This window comes from Camelina sativa, chromosome 9 (genome assembly GCF_030686135.1).
Source record: "Camelina sativa cultivar CO46 ecotype springtype chromosome 9, ASM3068613v1".
NCBI classification, from domain to species: Eukaryota; Viridiplantae; Streptophyta; class Magnoliopsida; order Brassicales; family Brassicaceae; genus Camelina; species Camelina sativa.
The window spans coordinates 15,855,155-15,878,042 of NC_141888.1; the positions used below are offsets into that span (position 1 = coordinate 15,855,155).

The 22,888-nt window shown below is 36.0% G+C and overlaps 4 protein-coding genes and 1 pseudogene across 7 annotated transcripts; 3 read left to right on the plus strand and 2 right to left on the minus strand.

Moving 5' to 3' along the window:
• Nucleotides 1-1,530: 1,530 nt before the first annotated feature.
• LOC104710910 (protein HIRA) lies at nucleotides 1,531-7,778 on the minus strand. Of its 2 annotated transcripts, XM_087465489.1 has the most exons (11): nucleotides 7,465-7,778; nucleotides 6,929-7,058; nucleotides 5,976-6,251; nucleotides 5,626-5,877; nucleotides 5,058-5,449; nucleotides 3,908-4,910; nucleotides 3,423-3,633; nucleotides 2,862-3,102; nucleotides 2,652-2,774; nucleotides 2,234-2,348; nucleotides 1,531-2,159 (listed from the first exon to the last, which is right to left on the minus strand). In XM_087465489.1, the coding sequence occupies exons 2-11, from the start codon at nucleotides 7,034-7,036 to the stop codon at nucleotides 1,800-1,802; spliced, it is 3,081 nt and encodes a 1,026-aa protein (XP_087321615.1). In that variant the 5' UTR covers nucleotides 7,037-7,058; nucleotides 7,465-7,778; the 3' UTR covers nucleotides 1,531-1,799. The 2 variants fall into 2 exon arrangements, with proteins under 2 accessions (XP_087321615.1, XP_010425868.1); XM_010427566.2 differs by lacking the exon at nucleotides 7,465-7,778 and having other exon boundaries at nucleotides 6,929-7,418.
• Nucleotides 7,779-12,898: 5,120 nt separating this feature from the next.
• Nucleotides 12,899-15,679, plus strand: LOC104710909 (uncharacterized). 2 transcript variants are annotated; one of them, XM_010427565.3, is made up of 4 exons: nucleotides 12,899-13,170; nucleotides 13,571-13,782; nucleotides 14,414-14,675; nucleotides 15,184-15,679. In XM_010427565.3, the coding sequence occupies exons 1-4, from the start codon at nucleotides 13,021-13,023 to the stop codon at nucleotides 15,532-15,534; spliced, it is 975 nt and encodes a 324-aa protein (XP_010425867.1). In that variant the 5' UTR covers nucleotides 12,899-13,020; the 3' UTR covers nucleotides 15,535-15,679. The 2 variants fall into 2 exon arrangements, with proteins under 2 accessions (XP_010425867.1, XP_019085982.1); XM_019230437.2 differs by having other exon boundaries at nucleotides 12,948-13,170; nucleotides 13,559-13,782.
• Nucleotides 15,680-15,868: 189 nt separating this feature from the next.
• Nucleotides 15,869-17,136, plus strand: LOC104710908 (uncharacterized). The gene has a single exon (XM_087467709.1). The coding sequence runs from the start codon at nucleotides 16,009-16,011 to the stop codon at nucleotides 17,053-17,055; it is 1,047 nt and encodes a 348-aa protein (XP_087323835.1). The 5' UTR covers nucleotides 15,869-16,008; the 3' UTR covers nucleotides 17,056-17,136.
• A 1,802-nt stretch (nucleotides 17,137-18,938) lies between these two features.
• LOC104710907 (ABSCISIC ACID-INSENSITIVE 5-like protein 1) lies at nucleotides 18,939-20,912 on the plus strand. Its single transcript, XM_010427560.3, has 5 exons — nucleotides 18,939-19,033; nucleotides 19,129-19,970; nucleotides 20,109-20,180; nucleotides 20,310-20,339; nucleotides 20,588-20,912. Exons 2-5 carry the CDS (start codon nucleotides 19,140-19,142, stop codon nucleotides 20,672-20,674), a joined length of 1,020 nt encoding a protein of 339 aa, XP_010425862.2. The 5' UTR covers nucleotides 18,939-19,033; nucleotides 19,129-19,139; the 3' UTR covers nucleotides 20,675-20,912.
• A 391-nt stretch (nucleotides 20,913-21,303) lies between these two features.
• LOC104715230 (putative F-box/LRR-repeat protein 19) lies at nucleotides 21,304-22,553 on the minus strand (annotated as a pseudogene). The gene is made up of 2 exons (XR_015567275.1): nucleotides 22,141-22,553; nucleotides 21,304-21,896 (listed from the first exon to the last, which is right to left on the minus strand). The product of XR_015567275.1 is annotated as a putative F-box/LRR-repeat protein 19 (transcript).
• Nucleotides 22,554-22,888: the final 335 nt, after the last annotated feature.

The window sequence follows — 22,888 nt, forward strand, 5'->3', positions numbered from 1 at the left end:
CCATTAACCAAAATTTTACATTCGTAGGAAGTGGAACTCGATCCCTGGTGTGATGGTGCATTTTGCATTAAGAACTTACCATTGACTACTGCACTAAGGTTACTTCACATTATTTTTTTATAAAAAGGATACATACAAAAAGGGATCATATTTGTTTCCAAAAATAGATATAACCCAAAAATTATAGGGATATAAAAGCCCATATTCCAATGAACAAAATTCTGAAAAGGATTTTTTAAAGTAATTGTATTTATAATAAAACACCAAAAACTTATTATAAATACAGTAAAATAATATTAACAATGATACAGATTAAAAAGAAAAAAAAATTGCCCAAAGGCCTTTAATTTTCCTTGGGTCGGAGTTGGGTAGTCTAAGGTCTAAGCACATTCAGTAATTTATGTCCCATATAAGTAGGGGTGGGCGTTCGGTTTTTCGGTTTGGTTTAGGTTCGGTTTTTTCGGTTTACGGTTTTTTTGGTTTTATAAAAATAGAACCATAACGAAACCATATGTAATTCGGTTTGGTTACGGTTAGGTTTTTTCGGTTTATGGTTTTTTTGGTTTCATAAAAAATGGAACCATATAAAAACCATATGTATCACAGTTTGGTTCAGTTTCGGTTTGGTTCCGGTTTTTAATAGTTATTTTATACTTTTAAAAAATAGATAGTTGATACATAACTAAAAATAAACATAAAAGTAAAACCTAAACATAAAAAAAAAAAATAGAATCCAAATTTAGTTTTGTAATTCGATAGATTACTAAGAGATCAATAACTATAAGCCCAATAAAGAAAAAAAAATATTGATATTGTTATACAATTTAAAGTTATAAGTTGGAGAAATTAATTATATCTAATTTATTCTAAATTTTTTTAAAAAACCATTCGGTTTTACGGTTTTTAACCAGACCAAACCTAAACCAAATGCTTAACTAAAATGAAAACCAAACGGATTTTTAGACTTAACCATAACCAAACCAAACCTATTATTTCGGTTCGGTTCGGTTCGGTTTTTTGGATTTCGGTTTTTTTGCCCACCCCTACATATAAGTATTGAACGCATAAAAATCATGTATTATCCACATTAGCATTGTAGTTTTTTTTTGGGCCCGGGAATGACCATGTGAAAGCCTCTAACTCAATGGAAATGATTAGTACTTCGCGATTGGGGGTAACTAATTTCTGGTCTAAACCAACAGGGCAACTCCTATCCTCAAATGAAAATGATCGGTCCAGCCAAGGACTGCATCATCCAAGCTCCTCAAAAGTAGTCATTTACTCTGTATCCAAGTAGGTTCCCCTTTTCATTACCTGAAACAAAAGAAGCTATCGACAAACACTTTGTTAATGTTGCTAGCTTCGTTGTCACTTCGTTAAGCACTTGGTTTGAGCATTGAAAGATATCCCATATAATGGCCAATAAATCAATCATCTTGAGCTTTGGAACCTTCGCCTAAAATTACATTTCACATTTTTCTTTGACATTTGACAGAGTTAACAGAGTATGTTAAAATTAAAAACATTGTATTTTAGAATGGTAAGACTTAACAAATAAATAAATAAAAACCGATTGATACAAAATATTGTTAATTTTGTGATAAGTAAAAATAAAACTAAAACAAATACCATCTCACTCATAATGGGATACTAAACCGGGTCACTCTATAACTAACCTGAGAACATTCCTCTCTTACGTCTCATCATTTTTCTCTGTTATCAATCTTAAAAGACGCCTAAACTGAGAACCTTTACACAGCTCTCTGAGCTTGATATACAAAAGAAACATAAAGAGAAGTTCAAGAACCCGAGTCTTTTGAGTTCTGGTCTTGTCTATCCCCGTTTTCAGAACCCGGTTTCTCGGACACACTTATCTCCAAAGCCGCTGAATTTACCAGAGAAACTGGCTTGTCATTGTCTGTTGTCATAGGAGTAGTAGCTGTCATGGCTGGAGGGTCAGAGCCTATTTGATCCAGTGAAGATGGGACTCCACCACAGTTCATGGTAGGTGTCGAGCCCTTAGCGCCAGGATCTGCCGTTTCTGCGTCTTCGTATTCAGATAAAAGATCCATAAACTCATTGAGTAGACGCTGCACTTTTCTGTTTGACGCCATTGCAGGGAGAATATCGTTTCTCAAAAGTTTACGCTTCTTCACCCCCTGGAAATTAAAGCAAGTTTTGGAGTATTCTGATTTGGAATAGGTTTAGACCTTGATAAAGAGAAAGTATTTACCAGAACATAAGGATCCCAAGACAAGTTTTTGTCTGAAGATGCTGCTTCAGCCATACCAGTTGGAGGTCCAAGAAAGCTCTCGCAGACTTCTCTTAATCTAGACTCGTCTGCCTCTCTGCACAAAAAGACACTGACGTATGTGCAATATGATAGAGTTGAAAAAGACGCAGACATAGAACTTTATTGTCAAGACAAAGAACGACAACGAATCTGAAGCTGGGAATATATTTTCTCCTCGGTATAAAATGTTTAAGCCCTCACAAAGCCAATAAACCTCCAAAGATTCCTCTAACTTGGATGAGTTTCGCAAATGAGAGACCTAATCCTTATTTATACTAAAATGTATCCACATTTGAACTGAAAGATTTTATATGAGACATTTGAACTGAAAGATTTTATATGAGAAAAGGGCACATACCTTGTTAAAAACCTCACATAGGCGAGGAGACACTGACGGTATTCATTAGGGGACTCAAGTGCAAGGGAAGAGGCAAGTTGAGATTCCAAATGTGCACGTGTTTGCATTCCGTCATCAGTTATCCTGTAAAATGAAATAAGCGTCTTTAAGAACTTGGAATAGGTGGTCCATCTCAGGGCCAACATCGAAGGAATGGAAGAAAAGCCCAACCTGTTCCACCCTGGCTTTCTAGCCATGTACTTTCTGACATCAACCTGCAAACCAGCAAGCTCGCCGCATGGAGCTGAGCCCAAATTCCAGGAGCTACTGAAATTTGAGGCCGGGAAGCAGTCATCAGCCACTCTCAGCCAGCACAATAAACTCGTGTCGAAGAGGAATGCATGACGTGTGGCTAGAACAACAAGTGGTGAACCAGATTTGGATAATTTCACAGATATCACTTTTATCGTTCCTGCATAATCGTAACAATGTGTCAACAGAGCTTGTCGCATCACACAGGGTTAAATTTTTTAAACAGATTCCACTAGGTAAGTAAAACAGTCCAAACCAATAAGCTATCTTCATGAATTGCTATAAGACATAACATCTCATTCAAAAACCAAGTTAGAATCTCCACTACCAAGTCACCCACGAGATCAAATTAATAAATACTAGTTTTCATTCTTTTTACTGGATTGCCCATCCCATCCATTTCAAAATATAGTATGGTGCCTCAAGAGACATGTTTTGGACGATGGGGAGCCAGAAATGTATTCTAGTATTGGAGCATACCTTTTACTGTGGAAGATAAATTGACATCGGAAGAGACCAAAGAAGATAGAGAGTCATGGAGAACACATTTTCTATTGAATAGATCCCATACATATAGAGATCCTTTTCTTGTCACAAGCAACAATTTCCAGCTATCATCGCAATCAATAAATGTTGCGGCAGACCCCATCATCATTGTAGGCATAGCACGCCTTCCACACTTAGTGTACACCTTTAAAAAAAAAAAGAGAGTACACATGTTATCGCATATTATCCCGAGAACCACATCGCATTCAGGTTATATTTGTCACTCAAAGCCTCAGATCTTGAACTAAGCATTTTCTAAGTGGATCAGGTCCCGAAAGAAATATTACTAATGGTGTAAAGTTCAGTGACTCAGAATATCAACACCAAGAGAGAGTGCTGTTATAAAATTCCAAATTATAAATGAGGGTGTTTGAATAGGAATGATATCAATGATACCAAATGCCGAAAGCGGAAAGTACCTGGAGGCTTCCGTCTTCGCATCCAACAGCCCAAAAATTTGGATTTCCAGCCAAAACAGTGACTCTCCCCATAATCCGATCAGACCAAAGAGTTTCGCCTGATTTTTTGCAAATAATTTCAGTTTCCTTGACCATAGATGTACTTACTGCACCAACAGTGTCCAAAGCATGCTCCCTTGGAAAAGCTTCTAAGCAAACAGGTGGTGCAGCCTCCCCTTCTTTCCAATCAAACACCCTTATCAACAGATCTGTGCTAGAAGATTCTTTTATACCTACGGATTGCTCAACATTTAAAACTCCATCGTTACCAGAGGTTCCAGGAACCTTATCAATCACAAGGCTCTCAGTTATGGTAGCACGAGCTGTAATCCTTGAACGCTCTTTAAGATCAGGATTCCTGCACACTATTTCTTTCACAGATGAATTCCTATTGCTAATCTCCACAGGAAAATCTCCATTATCTCCCGTACCAGGAGCAGCAGTGATAGCAGGCAAAAAAATTTGAGCTTGCCCAATCCCATTAACCGCGATATTATTCTCCTGTTGGGGAACTCCAACAGCTTCAGGAATGATCCTCTTTCTTCCGTCGGGCCTTCTATACACTTTTTGATTCACAGGACTAGATACCCTATTTAAGATAGATGCTTTATTTAATGTGTCACCAGTAGCATCTGCTGTCTTATTCCGATCATCGACTTGCGATTTACGCCTCTTTGCAGTACTCTCAACACTAGCAGATGGTTTTGCGGTTGCCTGATTTTGTTGAACATCCGATGCCGACCTCTTAGTACCTGTTTGCTTTGTCAAGGCAGTTTCAAGTAATAACTGGGCTGGGCACTCAACTAAGTTTGCTTGCCGGCCTCTGACATCTCCATATCGACTTTTCTTCAATTCTTCGAGTTCAGTATCGGTCAGCCTGACGCCTAGTTCTTTAGGGTCAAAGTGAATCATCGCGACTGTTCCATCCAAGGAACATGCGAAAAGTGAATATCCATCAGGACTCCTGTAATTTCCGAAGGTTATATATATGATTTAAAAGATCAATGCACTTTTGAGACACAAACAAAAACCTATTATGAAGACATAACTGCAAATCATGAATTCACTGGATATGCAGATTTCTGAACAAAAGAAAAAGGGAAAACTTTACCATGATAGATCCACAACACTTTGCCCAAAGAAATGCTTCGCGACGAAAAGAGGACGCGCACTTCCAGTTGTCCATACAGTTACAGTACGGTCTTGACTTCCTATTGCAATAACATTGTATGACTGCAAATCTTTCCCCCCTGACTTTGATGTTCCATTGCTCCACCCAACTCGTTTAGTATCCTGGGTACTAGAGGGGGTTCTTTTAAACATTGAATTATTGAACTTAACAACAATGATTGGAGCACTATGACCTAAGAAGTCATATGCTACAGACCATTCCCCTCTTTCTAACACAGGAGCAGAATGCTTCGGCTTCTGAAACCCATGAGTGGTAGTAAGGAAGTGGCCACAAGGGGACCACCCAAGTCGCCTGAAAAATGTGGATCCAAGCTAGAAAGAAAAAAATATATATATTAGCAGATCCTATTAGCAGTAAACGCCCTAAGAGAACAGGGAAGCAAAAACTTTCACATAACAGAGTTGGAATCACTAATTAAATTCTTTATACAATCATTTCTTTTTACGTTAAACATTCTAACAGAACAGCTAAAACAAATATTGCATACCGATTTTGCCCAGTGACCATCTGTTCTGTGAGCCATGCCCCAGTCGCTTGTTCGCCATATTATCACAGTTTTGTCATCCGATTGGCTAGCAATAAATGACCCTATTGGATCCCAGGTTACGCCTTTAACCAAGCTCAAGTGACCCCTGAGAACAGTAGTGCAGATACCAGTGCGCATATTCCATATATGAACTGTGTTGTCCAGACTCCCACTAGCAAGCATCGAATCATCTGGAGACCAATTAAGATCCACCTACTTCAAGGATAATTAGTAAAAAAAATACCTCAGTTATTACATAACCACTGAAATTACCACTGAAGATAATAGAAAAGAATAAGAATGGCGTTTACCACATCGGCAGAGTGGCCCCTTAAAGTCATTACAGCTTTCCAGTTCTCAACATCGGGGGCTTCTCCACTACCAAACTCAGTGGTGCCTGAACCAGGCTTCCTCTCATGAATTTGAATCACCTGATCATCAGAACCAGATGCCACGTACCTACTGTGCTTAGCCCACCTAACACAATTGACTGAACCAAAGTGGTCACGAAGAGTTGCGAGAAGCCTCTCTTTTGTATCTATGTTTTGCAAATCCTTGTCAACAGACTTCATGTTCCATATGCGGACCTATATTCATATTTATAGACTACGATTACTAAAACTACCAAGCACAATTAAGAGAAAGGTTCAGCTATGTATTCACTCACTAATCAATTACAACCATGTAAGCAAAAACAGTATCGAGTATCCAACAGATGTATTCCTTTATCCCATATATTAACAGCTTAAAAACCACTTCCTAACTTATGAAAGCAATACTCTCAACTAAAAGTCTCCTCTGTTCCATTCAATGAGGGAAAAGGATAAACAGATCAATGCCAGTGACATGGATACAAATGATACAAAGCCTACAATTTTAATCAAGCCAAGAGGAACACAAGCACTGGTATAACAAACCACAGTTTGTAGATTCAAGGTAATCAACATCTACAATTCATATAGAGTTAAATAAGACAAACATTCTCAAATCTCAAAAGAAAGCAGCAGTACTAAATCCAAACAAGAAACAAAGATTCAAGAACCACACATGTACATACATACTAAGCAGTGAAAAGAACCAGCCTTAAGAAATTTAGCTCTAAGAAGCAGTTGCACCAATCTCACAGCAAAGATGCATCAAATCCCAATTCAAACAAGCTAGCAAACTTAGGTGCAAATCAATCAATAACGAAACCACAGAACAATAAGCAAACTACCATCAGGGAAACAAAAGCAATAGAAGAAGAAGAGAAATAGAAGAAAACCTTGTGGTCACCACCGCCTGTAGCAAACCTTTCACCATTAGGCTGAACATCAATGGAAAATATCTGTAACCCTTCATGTTTAACCCAAACAGGTTTCTCCGCAATCATCTCTTCTCTTCTCAATTCGAAACTAAAGAAAAATCGAAAATTAGAAAAACCCCATTGAGATCACAAACAAAGCTCGGGGGAAGTTTACTAAAGGACTCAGCAAAAACAGTTCTGAACAACACGAAGAAGACGAATTCATGGACGAAACCAAAAACCCAGAAAGAAGATACTCTAGGAACTGGAGAATGAAGTCAATTTCGAGGTTAATTTTTTCTTTCCTCGTCCGGTAAATTTTTTTCTTTAGAGAAGAATAAAAAAAAAAAAAAAAAAAAAACCCTAATTTTTCGTGGTTAGAGCAGAGACAAAGTAGAAAACCTAAAACAATTGGGGCTAAATGTGACAAAATTTGGAAGACAAGACTTGTGTTTGTGTGTTTGTGTATAATAAAACTGATGATATGTGAGACAGTGAGAGAATAAAAACCCTACCTTTGGAGAAATGAGCTTCTTCTTGTAAGATTCTCGATTTAATAAGCTTTTTTCAATCTAAATTACAAATTACAATTTCTTTGGTATAAGTTTATCGAACTCAAAAGAAAAAGTCTTTTTAAGGATAATTAGTCGTCATGCAACTACTACCAATGTAGATGTTTGGCAAATGGCTTTTAGTATCTTGATTTTGGATTACTTCTAGCAAACGAACCAATGCTCCTAGTGCCATTGGGTGGTGGTGCTTAGTTTCTCGAATCATATATAGTCTCATGCTCATACACACTAAGCTAATAGCAATGCTCGACATGTACAATTCTGGACCCTTGTTCACGGCCACAATACTTTGAGGCTCAGCTAATCTTGGTCACCAATTTTCTCGAATCCATTACCACGACCATCTGGCCCACGAGTATTATGCTCACCATATTTTATAGGGTATCCCCGTTACATAATTTACGGCTTTAAGACCAAAAAATTATTTTGGCCATCTTTACTAAATATGTACTGTGTGGGAGTGTAGAATACTTGACATAAAAATAAAATAAAACATTAAGGGTTTTCAAAATAAATTTACTTTTTAAAGTTTTGGACTTTTTTTTAACAAGGGAAACATATGCCGGCGGACTACAACAATGTCCCCAGAGTCATTAGCCCACAAAAGGGAAACACAGCCCCAAAGTAAAGGGAACCAAGATTACAAACAATCGATAATATATGGAGAAGAAAAAAGAACTAAGCTCTATATTTGAACACAAGCATGAGAGATTTCCACCAAGCTTCTCTATAAACCCTGTAAATGTCAAAAGCACTAGAAGACCGGAATACCACACACCAAGGACAACCAGAGAGCAAATCGACAGAGAGGAAAGCAGGAACCCAACACGACCAGAGACACAAATACAACTTTCAGCACACCTCACCAGCCGATTAGAGAGAACTAAAAACAATAGGGAGAAGGCCAAAACCTTAAAAACGACAGAAGACAAGCCACGCAAGATCAGCTATTCTTACACGCGGAAACTCGTCGAACCAGCTTCAGCCACCTACATACTTAAAACTGACGACGTCCTCGCAAGAGAAAAAATAGAGAATGATTCCACTGCTTCGACTAAAACCTAACTCTAAAACTTCAAAAAGGAAACTCGAATGAAGGCTAGTAGGTGACTCAGCAACAAAATACCATCCAAATGGCTCACACCAAGAACGAAACTAGAGCAAAAACTAATCTCAAACCAGCAAGAGGACTCTAAGAAGAGGTAGAACAAAATTCCAGATTCAAACCCCCAAACATATCAACAACCGAGAATAAAAGACTAAGAACTGACTAAACAACGATACCACTAAAGCCACCACCAAGCAAACTGGGGATATACCAAACGAGCTTGACTTGATGAGAATGTTGCCAAAGGTAACCTCAACACTTTCTAAACAAAGAGACCTAAGGCAGCACTATCAGGACAGGAGAATACAAAGGTCAGATGTTATCAGAGAGGTGGCAAAAAACATCTCGGCAGCAGTAAAAACCAACGACCCGTCTATCACCATCAAACGCCCAAGGCCAATGAAAACCAGATCTGAAATTACGCTCAATAACGCCATCGACGAGACAGGGCAAATCGTGGTTCACCATCGCGAGCCAAAAGGAGACGACGCTCAGGGAAGATCTCGCTGAAACCGGAGAAGATACAAATTTGAAGCCGTTCCAAAACCTTCGAAACTGTAACATCCGCGAACCAAATTCCCGGTTTAGGGATTGCATCGGTCAATGCAAGGTTGGTTTTCTGCGGTTCGACTTAATTTAAACGCTGCGTTTTGGGTTAGAAAAGCCCATAAGTCGTGTTTTTGTCTCATTTGACGAGCTTGGCCGTTTCTGAGAGAAAACAAAAGAGAAAAGAGTTCATATCGGTTCTTATGCGTTTTTGGGAGATTCTTGGAGGTTAGTGGCGTTTCCTGGTGAGATCTGAGGCTTAGAATATCGTAGGAGCTTGCTAGGAGTGTAGATCTTGCGTTTTAGAGTCAGAATCGTCTTTGGCAAAGATAAGTGCATGACTATGGCTTATCTAAGCTGGAGATCTCTCTGATTTGCTTGTTATGTGTTGTTAGGCTTGTTAGATTGTTATTTGGGACGTTAAAAAAGCTTTCTTGTGGCTTGGGATCGAGTTTTGTGGTTGTAGGAACGAAGATCCGGCGAGAAGCTTTGGGGAAAACGATGCTCGGCATGTGCATCGGTCGATGCACTTTGTGCGTCGGTCGATGCAAGTGCGAGGACGGCGCGTAAAACCTAGGATTTTTGTGCTATGTCGAGCATGCGTCGGTCGATGCAATGGGAGTATCGGTCGATGCAAGTGAACCTTGCATCAGTCGATGCATATCATGCGTCGATCGACGCAACCCCAACTGGTGTCGGTCGATGCACGCTTGGTGTCGGTCGATGCAAAGTCCTGGTTTGTTATTGTTGATTATTGATTATTGGTTGATGGTTAGAGATGTCTCTATTGCTTGTGTGTATAGCTCAGTAGATGGGAGGATTGTCTTACTGAGTGTTTATAAAATACTCATGCATTGCAATTTGTGTTTGTGGTGCAGGTAAAGGCAAAGTGTGATCGTGGAATCAAGACAATGAAGAGGAGGATGTTCTAGGGACTCGATTGGTTGTTGTCTGGCATTGCTAGGTTGCTAGGGTTGGATCATTAGAAACATTGCTAGGTTGCTGGTTCTATGATTCATGTTGGTTGAATTTTGGATATTGTTTATGTTATAATTATTGGGTTATCATTGGATATTTATTGGTATTATTTATTTTTGCTGTTGGTTGTGTGTGGTTAGGTGGCTAGTGGGTATGGGACCACTATCCTAGTTATTTATTATATTTATTCTATTTATTATTTCTTATTTAAAAAAAACGGGTTAGATCGTTTCAGAAACTATCCGCCGGAGAAAGACTGGGAAAGGCTCATGATTAACTAGACATAAAGGAAACAGACAAAGGATGACCCTCTCACGACTCCGGCGAGAAGCGCCGGTGGCCGGAGAGGTCAGATCGAGGTAAAGGCTTGACGGCGGTTAGGGCGAACTTCTTTTTTCGAGAGAGAAAACGAAGAAAAAAAGTCGTATGACTAAATAGAAAACTCTTTGTTCTACAGCTAAAATTGGAATTAGATAGACTCGTTTTATTATCCTTTCAATATATTTTTAAAATTTTGGATCTAAATCAAGTAAAACCTGTGAAAACTTTAAATTTTTGGCCTATTTTTTTCAAACTTTTATATAAATCTCAAAAAAAAAAAATTGAACTTTTTGGCCTAATTTAATTAATTATTTTTAAATAGGCCTCTTTAGAAGATTAATTTTTAGAATTGACCAAAAGTCTTCGTGGACAGTCACACTTCTATCTACCTTGAGCTGGACATGTTTACACCCCAAATAAACACCATTTTCCACCCAAAATAAACACCATTTTCCACCCAAAACAATAAACGGATTTCAACTAACCTATTGAGAATGTTATTTATACAATGACCTAAATTATCTTTGTCCAAAAACGAGATGAGCAATTAATCAATAACTCAAGTTATTTTCAGTAATGACTTTTTTACCAAATTTTTTAATAAATCATTTAATTTACATAATTTTGACAGTAAAGCCTAAAACATTCAATCAGTAAATCGATCGAAGTAAGGTAACATGAAGTCACAAATTTCACATTCTCACGCTGGTCGATCTACCAATCCAAAGATTATGGATCGTTTACAAAATCTCCTACGAACTTCCACCTCTCATCCTCCTTCCACGACTTCTTTATCTAGAATATGGGACAAAGTAAACAAATATCAGAAAATACTCCAACGACTTCGGAGAGGAAGAGTAGGATGTTAGCGAAAAAGAGAGATCAAATGAAAATGATAGTTTAATGGAAACAATATGAACACTAAAATCGGATTTTAACCATTAAAAAAAACGATTTATCATAACACAATGTATGCAAATCTATATTAACATTTTTTAAGTACATTTTGTGTTATGCCTTTTTAATTGTAGTTATTAAAAAAATTATTTACAATTTTAACCCCTAGAAAATTTCCTAAACTAACAATTGCATCAGATTTTGTTTCCTAAATATTTTATATTTCATTTCTACTAGAAATGTAATAAACTGCAATCAATATTATATGGAAACAGAAGCTATACTATATTAATGATACCTTCTATTGTTTTTGAAGATATTCTATCTCTAAATTCTTTGCAAACAAAGAAAACAACAATTTAATTTCTATTTTGTTTTTCAAAACATATTAGTTTCGATTCTTAATGTAGATAAAAATGTTAATATAGATAACAACTTTGATTCTCATTTTTTATATCATATTTTGATATATATATAAACTTAATAAAAGTTTAAAATATTATAAATAAAAGCTTATAAAAATTTTAAAATATTATACAATGTTGTTATATAGTAAGACGGTTATAAAAAAGACATGTTGTAATTAATAAAATATCATTAAATTTGTGCATAAACACGGGTTAAATCTTTATTTTATTATTTGTCAACACTACTAATATTAGAATATTTGACATATCAAATCAACTTACTTTAACTAAGATTTTGTAAAATAAGTAAATCATTATGAAAATATGACTTAATCACAGCTTATAAATTACTTATTATGTATATAAATCCTTTATTTTTTGTTCTAATAACTAAAAAACCAAATAGAATCTCAAACACTAAATAAAAACAAACTAATTTAACAAAAAAATAGTCACACAGTGTATCGTAGGTTAAGAATTAATATTAACATTTTAGCCGTTTGAACGGCTGAAAATTTTAATTATTCCTTAAGCGGCTGAAAATTTTAGTTATTCTTTTATTTACAAAACAACCACAATTTAACAAGCAAATACAATATAAATTATAGATAATAATAAAATTTATAGACCTATGGTGTACCACGGGTTAAAATCTAGTTCATTGACATATTTGCAAGATTTTATTATGAAGTTAGAATTTTGAAAGTAGAAAGGGTTTGGAGTTAACTATGTCTTGATACTTAAAACTAGTGTTCTCAGTGATAAGTAAGCTTTAAGGTCAAGGCCGGATTAGCCTAAGTGAATCGCCATGAGAGGAGGCCAGATGGAGCACTAATTTTTCACACTCCTTTTTACAGTTTTTCTAGACATAGCAAAAAATATCAAGATGAATACTGATTTGAGTGAATTTTTATACAAAAATAGCAAAAAATATAAATTTTAACAAAGAATTTTGTAAATTGTTCTTTCTTTCTCCGGCTCCCTCCCTCTATCCTTCAAAGCAGCTCCGAATATTCCAATGATCCCTAAAGTATTCTATTTAAAAGTTGATAATCAAACCAATAAGAGAAACCCAATCTTTGTTATATAAAATAAAATAATACTTATTTAACAGTACTATATAATTACAATAATGATACTACTACTAATAATTCCAGCTAGATCCCTTTCTCCCTAGTCTTAATGCTTTAACATATTTATTCTCCTTCTTCGTTTCTCTTCTTCACGAGGTCAACACCAACAATGGCGGATCATCAAGGAAGAATCAAACTTCGAGATGGTAGATACTTGGCTTACAAGGAAAGAGGTGTCCCCAAGGATGATGCAAAGTTCACCATCGTTCTTGTTCATGGATTTGGTAGCTCCAAAGATATGAACTTCAATGTCTCACAAGTATACACTGATCCTTTATTCCTAGATCCTCTTGATTCCTATGTTTTTTTTTTCCTGAGTCATTTCTTTGAATTACTTCTAAGTTCTAATCACATAGATCCAAAACTATATGCTTCAAATTCTGACAATTGAAGTGGAAAAAGAAACAAAAAAACAAACTTTCTTCTGCCTTCTTTTTTGGGTTTTGGGTTCAGCATCTTCGGATTCCAGTCCATTACAAGGTTCAAGAAACTGACTTCTAGAGATCACCTATGATTTTTTTCCTTGTACTCTTTAATGTGGAATGTCTGAAATGTTTTTGTGTACCAAAAAAAAAGTAAAAATTAAGTTAGAAAATGAGATTTTATTAGACAGTAGCTGGTTGGAAGACTAATGAGACTTGTTTTAGTTATAATCTCAGGAGCTTGTGAATGAAATTGGGATATCCTTTGTGTTATACGATCGAGCTGGTTACGGAGAAAGCGACCCAAATCCGAAACGTTCGTTGAAGAGCGAAGCCTACGATGTCGAAGAACTGGCGGATCGGTTACAGATCGGATCCAGGTTTTATTTGATCGGAATCTCAATGGGTTCGTACACTGTTTGGAGTTGCCTTAAACACATTCCTCAAAGGTAAACAAAACTAATATGTCGACTAAATAAATTTACTTATTATAATGCTTAAAAGTCAGTCTTCCAAGTCAAGACACATGTTGTAAAAATATTTCCTTCAAGATTGGCCAAATTTGTCAGAGAATTAACACGTTCAAATTCATATTGTAGGATCAATTTTTGTTTTGAAACTTTTTGACAAAAAGCTCATAACAATAACTGATGCTTTATATTTAAACCTTCACTATAGTCTAGTCTATAGCACGTACACAGCTGTTTTTTTTCTTCTTCCTTGTCGCACCAATAATTGTACCCAACTAACACAGTCTATGCAACACCTTAGTCCTGTTTTAGTTTGCTTTTTTTTTTCCTTTTCTTTTTTTTTTTATATATTATATCTCATTATAAAAAAAACTTGTTATTCAGGATGGTTGATTGGATCTAATTAATTTTGATTTGATTCGGTTTCGATTAATTTAGACCTTATGAGTAGTGTAATTTCTTGGATTCGAACTCATTGATCCACATTATGCTGTTATCGAATGAATTTGACAAAAATAGGAACACAAATTACAAATGCAAGAATAATGTGTTTGTTATATTAGTTACCATCAAATTTATGGATTGTTCACAAATAAATGAAACTGAACAGGCTAGCAGGAGTGGCAATGGTGGCTCCGGTGGTGAATTATAGATGGCCGTCGATTCCAAAGAGTCTGATGCAAAAAGACTACAGAAGAGAAGTGGCGAAATGGTCACTTTGGATCGCAAAGTATTTTCCGGGACTTCTACATTGGTTAGTGACTCAGAACATGTTCTCTACAACTTCGATGCTAGAGAAAAACCCTGTTTACTTCAATGACCAAGACATCGAAGTCCTCAAGCACACCAAAGGCTTCCCAATGCTCACGAAGGTTACTATTATTACTCTTTTCTTGAAGCTTTTCTCGATATATTTCATTAATTTCTAAATTATTGTCTAACTTCTAAGTTCTAATTTATCACCAAATGTACGTACCCAATATTATCCATGACCTGATCTAGGAGAAAAAAAATTCAAAGCCATGTATTTACAACCAATTAAATAAGAAATTATACTATAGTTAAATTAATTATTTTAGTGTTAGTGTTGCCGATTGTTATTATAAACTGGGTTTTTGGGTTCTAGACGACAACAAAAAAAAATGTGATACTGAAAATAAGCATCTATCTATGGGGAAATATATAGAATTTACTATTTGAATAAGTTTTGGGCTATCAAGAGTCATGTTACTTCAATTTGTTTCTGACAAATTCCATCAGGCTTATTTTTAGTTACAAAAATAAAGTTGTAGCAAAATCTGATAACCTTCATAATTTTTCTAAATTTTAGTTTATGAATACTCTCATATAGTCATATATATTAAACACATGTGTCCACAGGAGAAGTTACGAGAACATGGCGTCTTCGAAACGCTAAGAAGCGATTTTTTGGTAGCCTTCGACGAGTGGGACTTCGACCCGGCAGACCTACCCAACCCGTTTTTGTCTGAACCCAAAAATATCTCATCTTCTGTTCAAATATGGCAAGGCTACGAAGACAAAGTGATACCGTTTCAGCTGCAAAGATGTTTGTGCCGCAAGCTACCATGGATTAGGTACCATGAGGTCCCTAAAGGAGGCCACCTGATCGTGCACTACGATGGAGTCTGCGATGCGATTTTAAAATCACTTCTTTTAGGAGAAGATCTCCCAATGTACAAACCAAAAACTGTGATTATTGAGCCAGTTTAGAGACTAAGTCATTGTTTCTAATTTATTCGTTTTCTTGCTTGATTCGTTGATTTTGATTGACAAACATTGAATTTGTGTTTGTAAAATATTTGTGTTTTTGACATAGTATTTGTTTTATCCACTAAAAGAAAAGGTAAATTCTCTATAGCCATTTTTGTCCTAAATTCATCTCAATGACTGTTTTAGATGGATTTTGATCCGTTAATATATGATCCTCTCCTAGTCAACATATTGATCTATTATAGTTAGTATATAATAAATTTAAAGTGTTTTTTCCAATAAAATATAGATTTAATAACACAGGCACGAAAACCAAGGAGCCGCTACTTCCACAAGATGAGCTTTTTCCACCAGCGACGTTTCTCCGGCAATCTCCTTTCCTGATCTGTTTCGCTTTGCTAAGGTGAGATTTCTCGGGTGATTCTCTTATCCGGTGACGTAACTGTTTTCCGGCGAGATTCTTCACACGACGAGATGACTTCTTCCTTGATTCTGTCGATTTCGAGCCACTCTCGCTGCTTACCGATGTCTTCGGTTGATTTCCTCCGCTTGAGGCCCCCTCGTGCACCACCGCCGGAGCCTCTTTCTCCGCTGACTCCACCGGAACCACCGGATCCACCGGACCCTCAGATCTGCTTCTCCTTTGGTGAATCTCTTGTCCAGCCGCTGAATCTCTCCTCCTTCAGAGCGTGTGACTTGTTCATCGTCCCTCTCTCCTCCACACTGGGCTTTCCGTCGCCGACTGATGCCCTCACCTTACTTCACCAGATGTTCCCTCAGGTATGCTCTTACTCGCCCTCTAAACCTTCTTCTAAGTCGGGAAGGTCATGGATGTTGGTTGAGTTTGCGGCTCTGTTTTTGTGGTATTTGGATGAAGTTATGGACTTAGATACTGTTGTGTCTACTTTAATGCTCTCTTGCATTAACCTTATTGCTTTGATGCGATCATTTACCGCAGTATGCGGATCCTATCTCGATTTGGCTTTGTTAAAACTTGTCTTGTGGCAGCTTGGACAAAGTTCTTTGAATCTATACAACCGACCAGTTCATCTGGTTCATCGGGGCTTTTGTAGCTCTCATCTCTCCTTTATGGAGCCTTTATTCCTTCCATATACTTCACTTGTGTTTAGTGGTAGTGTTACAGGGAGCATTGTGTTAACTGTTCTGCTTGAAGTAGAAGCGGGGATTGTTGTTCAAGACTGTTCTCGTTCAGCATTTGTTGACTGTTTAACGTTTGTGTCTTTGAAGTTTCCTTTCCCAAAATTCCCTCTTGTTTGGAGGGGTTTGGATGATCAAGACTTGTCGGTATTGCAAAGTTCTTCCTCCCGACTGATGGTTATTATGGATGCGATCTATCAAGAAACTGCTGAGATTGTACTTGTTTGTTGGTCTCTTATGTTCTCTTCCTATGATTTGTATCTTATCTATCCTTTGCTTAGCCATCTTTTGATGGTTTTCTTTGGCTTTTGTTGCCTTTATTTCTTTTGTTTTGGATGTATTTCCTCTCTTGTTAGAGGTTGAAACTCTTTTTATCTTAATGAAAGTGAAGTGTTTGACCAAAAAAAAAATATAGATTTAATAACACTTCACATATTAAGCTAATTGATAATCTAGCTTATTATCTCAACCTAACGCCCAACTTGTTAAGAATTTCAATGCACTTTGTAACATTGTAACAACCTCTAGATCGTGATATATTACAAAAAAAAATCTTTCAATTAGGTCGTTTGGCTGAATTTGCTTGTATCTTTGTTTGATAAAGTAACGGCCGATTATGATTTAGTCCATGCCGAGTTTCAGGAGAAAGTAATCGTGATTTCTGGCGGAAACAAACAAAAGAATTAAAGTTTCTTAAAAAAAAACTAACGTCTTATGAAAATAGTATTAGGTAAAAAAAAAAAAATTTGTCAAGAAGCTTCGTTAAATAAATTAATTTGAATATCAAAATATTTAGTTTTATATGCTTAATAATTTTATCAAAATTAGATAACAACAAAAATTAGATAAATATCAATGTTTTGGCTAGTAAAAGTGAATTAGTTTGATTTTACTCCATTTAAAAATATTGAAAAATTACCTGATTAATTATTTATTAAACATACATTTGGATGTAAATTTCAATCCATAAAAGTTGTCCACAAAACTTTCACAAATGTAGTTGCTGAAAAAAGGCCCGATGGTTATATCACAAATCTAGATTTGTCCCCAAAGCTGAAACTAGATGTTACCATAGGTTAATAAAAATTGTTTTAAGTTAATATTTTTTAAAAATAAATCTTTAATTTATTCAGTAATTTAAATTAAATTTACTTAAATAATACGTACCACAACATCTACACACAAAAAAATAATGTTACCCATCACTTATTTTTTATCAACTATTACCCATCAAATTTTTTTATAAAATTAAATCATTTTTTGTAGTAACTCAAAACATGTATCTGCAGTTTTCACTACATATTTTTTTACATGTTACCAACCGAAGCCATAGCTTATCAGTCATAAATTCGTATCCCAAATTTCTACATGTAAATACATGTCTTTAGTTCTGTCTCTCTTTTTACGCTTTTGTCAAATTCATGTCTTATTTTGATTCTATTATTCATTACTTTCTATTAACTGATGCTATTATTCATAATATTTTCAAGACTGTAAAAACTGATATAAATTTTGGATTAATTACTACCATTAACAATCTTCAACAACAAAATAACATTTTCTAATTTATTTTATATTTTAAAAAGTTAAACGTTATTTACTTCTTCACATTGCCCTGACATCATCTAGTTGCAGCATATGTGAAAGCAAGCAGCACTTATTTACGCCAATACATCTAAATTTCTTTGTTTGTATTGTGTTAAGGTTGTAGCTTCAAGAAAACGCTTATAACCTTCTAGAAGATATATTCCATGCATATACGTCATATTGTAAAACATTTCAAATGTATTGTAAACGTGTAGAATATCTACTGTAAATCTTGCAATATAAAACTATTGTGTTAAAAAAAAAAAAGACACTCAAACAAACGTTTCCGATAGAATTCAATGAATAGCCAATTAGCTACGAGGTAAAAATCCCGTATTAGAGTGAAAAAATAAGATAACACAATTTCGTAAGAAGAATATAAGATAGATTTTTAGCAGAACGTTTGAGACAAGTGTCATGGACGTGTCAATCGGTAAACAAAGAGGCAAAATAATAGAATCCAGATTCGACGTACCATATTAATCAATGTCAAAATATTTTATTTTAAATTTGGTAGCTTTTGTCAGTTACAATTTACACTCTTCTACTTCACTACTACTCCAATAAACGTGTTTTTATAATTAAAAAATGAAAATAAACATCACAATCGCATGCATGCATATTGCATATATATATCTACACCATTGTAGACTCCGCCTCTTCTTCACTTTAAAAGTATCAGTTTCCACTGACACAATCCTAAACTATTTACCTTTCTTCTTCTTCTTCCTTCTTACAACTTTTTTTTTTCAAGGTAACAAACCTTATCTTTTTCTTTTTTTTTTGTATTACTTTGGTAACATCTGTTTCCTATATATGAATGCATGTTAACAATTTCAAGATTTCTAGGTGTTCAGACGATGTCTGCTGTTTTTGAAACGGAGACTTCAATCTTCCATATGTACAACCACGACCTCCCGCAAACGCAAATGCAAACGTTTGTTCAAGAACCCGTGGAGGAGGCACCGGTTGCTAGACAAAACTCGATCTTGTCGCTAACTCTTGACGAGATTCAGATGAAAAGCGGCAAGAGCTTCGGGGCGATGAACATGGACGAGTTCCTTGCGAACTTGTGGACGACCGTTGAAGAAAACGACAACAACGGAGGAGGAGGAGGAAGTGTGGCTCACCACGGGGAGAAGCCGGCGGTGCTGCCACGGCAAGGTTCGTTGTCCCTCCCGGTTCCTTTGTGCAAGAAGACCGTGGACGAGGTTTGGCTCGAGATACAAAACGGTGTACAACAGCATCACCGTTCGTCAACTTCCCGTCAAAACTCCGACGAAGATATCCGCCGGCAACAAACCCTTGGTGAGATCACTCTCGAGGATTTTCTTGTTAAGGCTGGTGTTGTACAAGAACCATTGAAGACAACTATGAGGATGTCCAGTGCTGATTTTGATTATAATAACCCGGAGTTTGGAGTCGGTTTACATTGTCAGAACCAAAACAATTACGGTGATAACCGGTCGGTTTACAAAGAAAACCGGCCGTATTACTCGGTTTTGGGAGACTCTTCAAGCTGTATGACCGGGAATGGGAGGATCAGTAATAATCAGTACATAACCGGTTTAGATGCTTTTAGGATCAAGAAACGGATCATTGACGGTCCACCTGAGGTTTTGATGGAGCGGAGACAACGCCGGATGATCAAAAACCGCGAATCTGCGGCTCGGTCTCGTGCCAGGAGACAAGTAAGTCGGAGTTAATTATGAACCAAAAAAAATATAGAAACTGCACTTTGTATAACATGAACTAGGGTCATTTCGTTAAATCCGTTTTGCAATTTTTATTTCTTTTTGGTTATGTTAATATGGCTTCACTCGTTATAGGCTTATACTGTGGAATTGGAGTTGGAAGTGCACAACCTTACCGAAGAAAACACGAAGCTGAAGGAAACTGTGGTAATTTTTAAGTTTCTTTTTAAACATTGTTATAATTCCACAACTAGCTAGTGTTCGCCAAATTTCTTATTTGAAAAATAATATCATATTAACCATTTTCAATTTATTTATACTTTTTTGTATTGCTAGGAGGAGAATGAGAAGAAAAGAAGACAAGAGGTAATTAACATTCCAATCTCCATTTGTACTAAAACGGTTACTTAACGAATATAGATTTATCATCATATTGGATTTATGTGTGGTATTGTTGGATTCAAAGTTGACTTTATACTAGGAGTTTGCATGGGTTTTGTAAAGAGCGTTATAAAGTTAACAATATCGTTATCCAACAAATATTTTACAAAATTAATGCGTTTTGTTTTGGAAAACTTTAATGATAATTAATTAATGAATTGGCATATATGTAGATAATAAATAGAAGCAAACATGTGACAAAAGAGAAGAGCGGAGACAAATTGAGAAAGATTCGGAGGATGGCTAGCGCCGGGTGGTAGATAAGAAAGATATCAGATATGAGAGTTTGTGTAATTTACATATTATATTGGTCATTTCAATCTATACAAATGTATAAATACTTATATATCTATTTGTGTATATGATCATCTATTTATATATATACTCATAAATAACGTATCTCCGGGTACTTATTTTCCTTCTTATGAAAGTGTGTAATGGTTTGAAAACTGAATTGAGTCTTTGTGTGTAAATCTGAATAAGAGATAAATTAGTTAATTTCGTTACTAAAAGTTACATCAATCTGTCATCCCCTTCTTCATCAATCTTAAACTGCAACTCCTCTGCTTCTTCATATTTTTCTTCTCCTCTAAATCGTTAGCTTTCTCCTTGTCGTCAGTACCACCGTTGCTGCTTTCTCCTTGCTGTCACCACCGCCGTCGCTGCTTTCCTTCAATCTCTCCAACTCCTTTCAAATCAGAATCAGATGAAATTTGTGATTTTGTGATACCTATAGGAAAACTGCTCCTCAAGTGAAAACCATTATACCATCACCACTTGATTTAAAAAGACAAACTTTTGTGAAACAAAAAAAAATATAATCTAATAATTTTCTTAGAAATTAAAATAATTTTTTGTTGTCAAATGAAAAACCAATTAAATGAGAAGATAAAAGAAACCCCAAAATAGAGTTCAACTGAAATGTTCAAATTCAACCAAGGAGGAGAAGAATAGTATTATTACAAAACCATAAGAGATTATTAAAAGAATAAAGCTCTAAAATTTGGCTTCTTGATTTCCTTCAAATTCTTCAAAGTCGAGGTACTGTTAATCACACCATACATCGTCAAGTTTTGACACCCGAACAAGTCAAGATACTCTAGTTTTGGACATTGTTTACAAATACTAGCAAGTGCTTTATCAGTTTTTGTTAAGAATCGAAGTTCCAGGTGCTTAAGTTGTTGCATATGACACCTAATCGCATGAGGATCAACACTCCCTATAGGAATGATAGGTAGATTCTCCATGTAGTTTTCAAAAGACTCGAACCTCGAGACCTCGGATAGTGCCGTAAAATTTTGTTTTATAATCTGAAGATTCTTGCAGTTCTTACCAAACATTTCCATACACCCAGAAGATAATGCATAAGAGCAGCTGATATCAAGTTCCATGATCTTAGGGCACTTTAAAGCTATCTTTTCCATTGATTTATCTGTAACATTTGGGCAATGCTTAACCCAAAGTACCTCAAGATGAGGGCATCTACAATTAAGGTCAATGAAACAATATGGAATTTGATAAGATTTTCATATACCGAGAATATTTTCAAATTAAGAAGTATGAGTTTCCATCTGATCTCGAAATAAATTTGTTGGGTGGATAGGATCACATAACTTAAATATTACTTCAAGACATTCAATGCATGATACCATTCTAATATAATTAGATCAAAACTTTTATGGAATCAAGCAAAAATATAAAATATCATATTTTTCCATAGACGTACCTATCAGCGACATACAAGAGAGATTCATCTGTGCAGTGCCTCACCCGAATCTCTTTGAGACTGCCCTTACTTCGTTCAACAACAGACATGAGCATGCAGTCGACTTTTTTCGAAAATTCAAAACTCCACCGGTTGCATGTTTCGGTGGAAGTTAGAAACCAAGTTTCAAGATCAAATACCGAGTTGAGCAACGGGTCTTTGCACACGTCCACGGTCCATCCACGTCTTGCAAACCAACATAGGTGCATTCCACCTTTGTTCCATGCTTGTTGTTGCGAGATTTAGTACCCCGACATACCGGTATAAACCAAGGCAAACCGGATTCTTAATTAACTCAGAAATTCACTCAAATCAGCGATTTGGGCTTTCGAATGAAAGCCCAACGAATTTGACAAGTCCAGAAGAATCAATTAACCGACTTCCAGATCGCCCTACGGCCGACCTAACGGAGAAAAATAAACTTTCCTAAAATCAGTTCGAGTTCTAAGGAAAGTAGACATATTTTGTAATCTAAGACAATATATAAATAGATTGGATTCCTCCTCCTTGTAAAGTATCTAGCAATTAATACAAAAACCCTAACTTCTTCCTAAAGAGATTTCAATCCCTTTTTGTTTCTCAGCTTTGATCCGATTTTTGAGAGAGAGTTCTTAAGTGAATTTGTTTTCCCCATCAAACGAATTCATTGTGTGAAACCCAGTTTCTACAATGCTCAACCGTGAGAATATATCGATGAGACATTCCCAAG